This window comes from Penaeus monodon, unplaced genomic scaffold (assembly GCF_015228065.2).
Source record: "Penaeus monodon isolate SGIC_2016 unplaced genomic scaffold, NSTDA_Pmon_1 PmonScaffold_573, whole genome shotgun sequence".
Taxonomy (NCBI): Eukaryota; Metazoa; Arthropoda; class Malacostraca; order Decapoda; family Penaeidae; genus Penaeus; species Penaeus monodon.
This window is the reverse complement of record NW_023660696.1, coordinates 7,501-12,365: the sequence shown is the minus strand read 5'-3', so window position 1 is coordinate 12,365 and position 4,865 is coordinate 7,501. Positions and strand designations below refer to the sequence as shown.

General features: G+C 63.6%; 1 protein-coding gene across 1 annotated transcript in view; it reads left to right on the top strand.

Annotated features, from left to right (window-relative positions):
• Nucleotides 1-287: 287 nt before the first annotated feature.
• Nucleotides 288-4,865, top strand: part of LOC119571274 (mucin-5AC-like) — a gene marked incomplete at its 3' end in the record, with an annotated part of 5,382 nt that continues 804 nt past the window's right edge. Inside the window, exons 1-4 of the mRNA XM_037918664.1 lie at nucleotides 288-1,161; nucleotides 1,870-2,203; nucleotides 3,212-4,030; nucleotides 4,561-4,794. Coding sequence (XP_037774592.1) covers nucleotides 407-1,161; nucleotides 1,870-2,203; nucleotides 3,212-4,030; nucleotides 4,561-4,794 — 2,142 coding nt within the window. The remainder of the gene's footprint in view (nucleotides 1,162-1,869; nucleotides 2,204-3,211; nucleotides 4,031-4,560; nucleotides 4,795-4,865) is intronic.

Below are 4,865 nucleotides of genomic sequence, written 5' to 3'. Positions count from 1 at the left end.
GAGGAGGAGGAGGAAGTGATAAAGCGGAGGCAGCGGAGGGCGAGAGAACGCCGCTTCGCTTCGTCTCGACGCCGCGGCGGAAGGGGGGCGGGGGGGGGGAGGGGGGCGGGGGGGCGCGGGGGCTTCCGCGTCCCGCCCCCCCTCCTGCTCCTCCCCCCCCCCTCGCGGAGGAGGCCCCTGGGGAGGGGGGGAGGGAGGGAGAAGGGAGGGTCAGGTGGGGGGAGGCGGAGGGGGGGAGGAATAGAAGGAGAGGAGAGAGAAGGGGAAGAAGAAGAAGGGGGAGAGAGGAAGGGAGAGAGAGGAGGAGGGGGAGGGGGGCGTCCCTACTGGGCCGACGCCTCCCTCTCGCCCGGCCTGGGCCTCATCAGCGACGCCTTCTCCAACACCTTCTCCAACACCTCCAACAATGCGTCATTCGACAACATTTCCTTCTCCAACAATGCGTCCTTCAACAACAGTTGCTTCTCCAACAATGCGTCCTTCAACAACAGTTCCTTCTCCAACACCTTCCCCAACAACAGCTCCTTCTCCAACACCGTCCCCAACAACAGCTCCTTCTCCAACACCGTCCCCAACAGCGCGACCTTCTCCAACAACGCGGCCTACCCTAACAACGCCACCTTCTCCACCACCTTCCCCAGCAACACTTTCCCCAACAGTGGGTCCTCCACCACCTTCTCCCACCCTCCCCAGCAACAATTTCTCCAACACCTTCCCCAACAACAGCTTCTCCTCTAACACCTTCCCCAACAGCACATCCTCCAACGGCTTCTCCACCAACACCTTCCCCACCACCTCCTCCATCAACACCAGCACCTTCTCCAACACCTCCCCCGCGAGCACCTTCCCCTCCAACACCGCCAGCTTCTCCAACACTTTCTCCCCCACCAGCAGCAGCCGTGAGGAGGTGAGCGCGCGGCTGCGGGCGCTGGCCCTCGCCTCCAACGCCTTCTCCAACACCACCTTCTCCCCCAACAACGCCTCCAATACCTCCTTCTCCCCCTCCAACGCCAACACCTTCTCCAACCCCTTCTCCAACGCCAACACCTTCTCCCCCTCCAACCCACCCTCCAACGCCAACACCTTCTCCCCCTCCAACGCCAACACCTTCTCCAACGCCTTCTCCAACAGCAGCTTCTTGGCGCTGACCTCCGAGAGCGGGTCCTGCTCGGTGTTGGAGGTAATCGAGCCTTCGAGCGCCGAGGAGGGGGGGGAGGGGGAGGGGGGGGAGGAGGGCGTCGGGGAGGACGACCCGGGCGGGGGGGGCGGGGGCAGGGGGCGGCGAGGGGGAGAAGGAGGAGGAGAAGGAGGAGGAGAAAGAGGTGGAGGAGGAGGAGGTGGAGAAGGAGAGAGAGGTGGAGGAGCTACTCTTTTTCTTCCTCTCCTTCCTCCTCTTTCTCTTGCTTCTCCTCCTGTGTCCTCCTCCCTCTCGGCGCCTCCTTCTGCTGCGCCTCCTTCTGCTGCGTCGGCTGCTCCTCCTCCTCCTCCTCCCGTGCCCCCCCCTCGTGGCGCTCCCGCACCCTCCTCCTCCTCCTCCTCTTCCTCTTCCCACCCTCCTCCTCCTCCCTCTTCTTCCCACCCTGCCCCTCCTCCTTCCTCCTCTCCTCCTCCTCCCTCTTCTTCTTCTTCTCACCTTCCTCCTTCCTCCTCTCCTCCTCCTCCTCCTCCTTCCTCCTCTCCTCCTCCTCCTCCTCTCTTCTCCCCCCCCCTGCCCCTCCTCCCTCTTCTTCTTCCTCTCACCCTCCTCCTCCTCCTCCTCCTCCCTGCTCCTCCTGCTCCTCCTCCTCCTCCGTCGACGGCAGGCACTTTTTAGTGTGTGAGGCACTCGGGATTTCCGCTGCGCGCAGTGTCTCTCGCAACGCCACGCAGCGGAGAGATCTCCCCCAACAACAACACGGTCTCCAACATCCCCAACATCCCCAACAACACGGTCTCCCCCATCTCCAACACCAGCAGGGTCCCCAACACGGTCTCCTTCATCCCCAACACCAGCAGGGTCCCCAACACGGTCTCCCCCATCCCCAACAACACGGTCTCCCCCATCCCCAACAACACGGTCTCCCCCATCCCCAACAACACGGTCTCCCCCATCCCCAACAACACGGTCTCCTTCATCCCCAACAGGGTCTCCCTCATCCCCAACACCAGCAGAGTCCCCAACACGGTCTCCCCCATCCCCAACACCAGCAGGGTCCCCAACACGGTCTCCCTCATCCCTCCTCCTCCTCCTCCAACGTCCCCCCCGACGCGCCGCCCCTCCCCCTTCCCCTTCCGCCGCCACCACTTCCTCGTCGACCTCCACCACCGCCACCTCGTCCTCCACCACCTCGTCCTCCACCTCGTCCTCTACCACCACCTCATCCTCCTCCACCGCCACCTCCTCCACCACCTCCTCCTCCACCACCTCCACCAGCTCGTCCTCCACCACCACCTCGTCCTCAACCTCCTCCTCAACCACCACCTCGTCCTCCACCACCACCACCACCAGCTCGTCCTCCACCAGCTCGTCCTTGAAGCGCAGAGGCTTCCTGCACAAGTTCTCGCTGCGTCCCCCTTGGCCTTCGAGGAAGAGCAAGGCCAAGCAGGGCAAGAAGGAGGAGAAGAAGGAGGAGGAGGAGGAGGAGGAGACGTACCCGAGGAGGAGGAGGGAGGAGGAGCGAGAGAAGGAGGAGGAAGGAAGGGTGGAGGAGGAGGAGGAGGAGAAGAAGGAGGAGGAGGAGGAAGAGGAAGAGGAGCGTCTGGAGGCAGGAACAGGAGAGGAACGGGAGGAGGAGGAGGGGGAGGGGGAGGAGGGAGGCGCGGGATGAGGGCGGGCAGGGGGGTCCTTCCTGGAGGAGGAGGAGGAGGAGGAGGAGGAGAAGGGGGAGCAGGAGGAGGAGGAGGCGGAGGCTTAGACGCCACGACGTCGGACTCGGAGTCGTCCTTCGGCAGGCCCTCGGCGGCCAAGATGGCGCCCCTGCTGCCCTCCTCCTCCTCCTCCTCCTCCTCCTCCTCCTCTTCCTTCTCCTACTCCTCCCCGCCCCCCGCCTCCTGCGCGGCGCCGCCTCCGCCCGCTGCCCCCCCTTCCCACGCCTCCTCCTCCTCCTCCTCCTCCTGCTCCTCCTCCTCCGCCTTCCCCGAGGGGCCCCCGAGGCTCAGGGCCAGAGGGGCGTCCTCCTCCTCCTCCTCCGCCCCTCCCCCTCCCCCTCCCCCCTCCCGGAGGGTGGGCGAGGACAGCGCCGCGGGCCCCGGGCTGCCCCTCGAGGCCCCCGAGGACGCCCCGCTGCCTCCCGTGCCCGAGGGAGCGGTCCTCAAGGGGGGCGGGACGAGGGGAGGGGGAGGGGGGGCGCTCCTCCTCGAGGCCGAGGGCCCCGACGGACTCAGGTCCCCCAGGTGGGACCCGAGACCCGACTTCCCTCCATACACGTCCTCCTCGTCGTCGTCCTCCTCGTCCTCGTCCTCGTCCTCCTCGTGCTTCCCTTCGTCCTCCTACAAGGGCGAGTTCGGCGTCCACAAGGCCGGCCTGAGCAGGGACGCGGCGGCGGCGGCGGGAGGAGGCGTCGCGTCCTCGCCGGCGGGCCCTCCTCTGGGCCCTCCTCCTCCTCTGGGCCCTCCTCCTCCTCTGGGCCCTCCTCCTCCTCTGGGCCCTCCTCCTCTAGGGCCTCCTCCTCCTCCGGGGCCTCCTCCTCCTCCGGCGTCGGGCGTGGCGCCGACGCAGGAGCTGCTCCCTTCGGCGTCGGCGGGCGGGCGCGCGTCGCCGGCGGCCAGCGAGGCCAGCAAGACGGAGTCGGCGCTGTCCCCGCCCTCGCACGCCTCCGACGTGAGCAAGAGCGAGTCGGCGCGGCAGCTGAGCCTCGGCAGGGCCTCCGTCGGCAGGGCTTCCGTCGGCGACGCCGGCAGCAGCAAGGGGGGCTCGTCGGCCGCGTCCTGCTCCTCCTCCGTCGACTACGCCCTCACGCTGCTGCCCTCCCTCAGGAAGCAGCTCAGCGTCAGGACGGCCAACATCATCGACATCTCGAGCGAGCAGAGGGCCGTCGCGGCGCTCGGGAAGGTGAGCGGGGGAGGGAGGGAGGGGGAGAGAGAGAGGGAAAGAGAGAGAGAGGGAAAGAGAGAGAGAGGGAAAGAGAGAGAGAGGGAAAGAGAGAGAGAGAGAGGAAGGGAGGGAGAGAGAGAGAGAGGAAGGGAGGGAGAGAGAGAGAGAGGAAGGGAGGGAGAGAGAGAGAGAGAGAGAGAGAGAGAGAGAGAGAGAGAGAGAGAGAGAGAGAGACAGACAGAAACAGAGAGAGGGAGACATAATAACAGTAATGACAATAATAGTCCTAATAATAGTAATGATGATGATAATGGTTATACCAACAGTAATGATGATAATTAATGTAATATATAATGATATAATAATATAATAATGTATAATAATATTTAATATATTGATATAATAATAATATAATAATCTATAATATTTAATTTGATACTATAATAAAGATAATATTTGATATAGTAATATATAATGACATAATAATAATATAATAACCTATAATGATATTTAATTTAATACAATAATGACGATGATGGTTTCTGAAGCCTCCGTCGAGCCTGCAGGTGAGCGAGGCCTCCGTGCGGGGCCTCCACGCCGCCTCGACCTCGACCTCGACGGGCGAGCGCGGCGAGAGGGAGCGAGGCGAGCGAGGCGAGAGGGAGAGGGAGCGAGGCCACCACGCCGAGAGGGAGAAGAGGGAGAAGAGGGAGGAGAAGCCGTGGTATGAGGTGTCAGACGAGGACGACGACGACGCGGACATCCTCCTCCCCGACCGACTCGTCAGCAAGGCCGGCACGAGGCTCCTCCTCCTCCTCCTCCTCCTCCACCTCGTCCTCGGGATCCTCCTCCT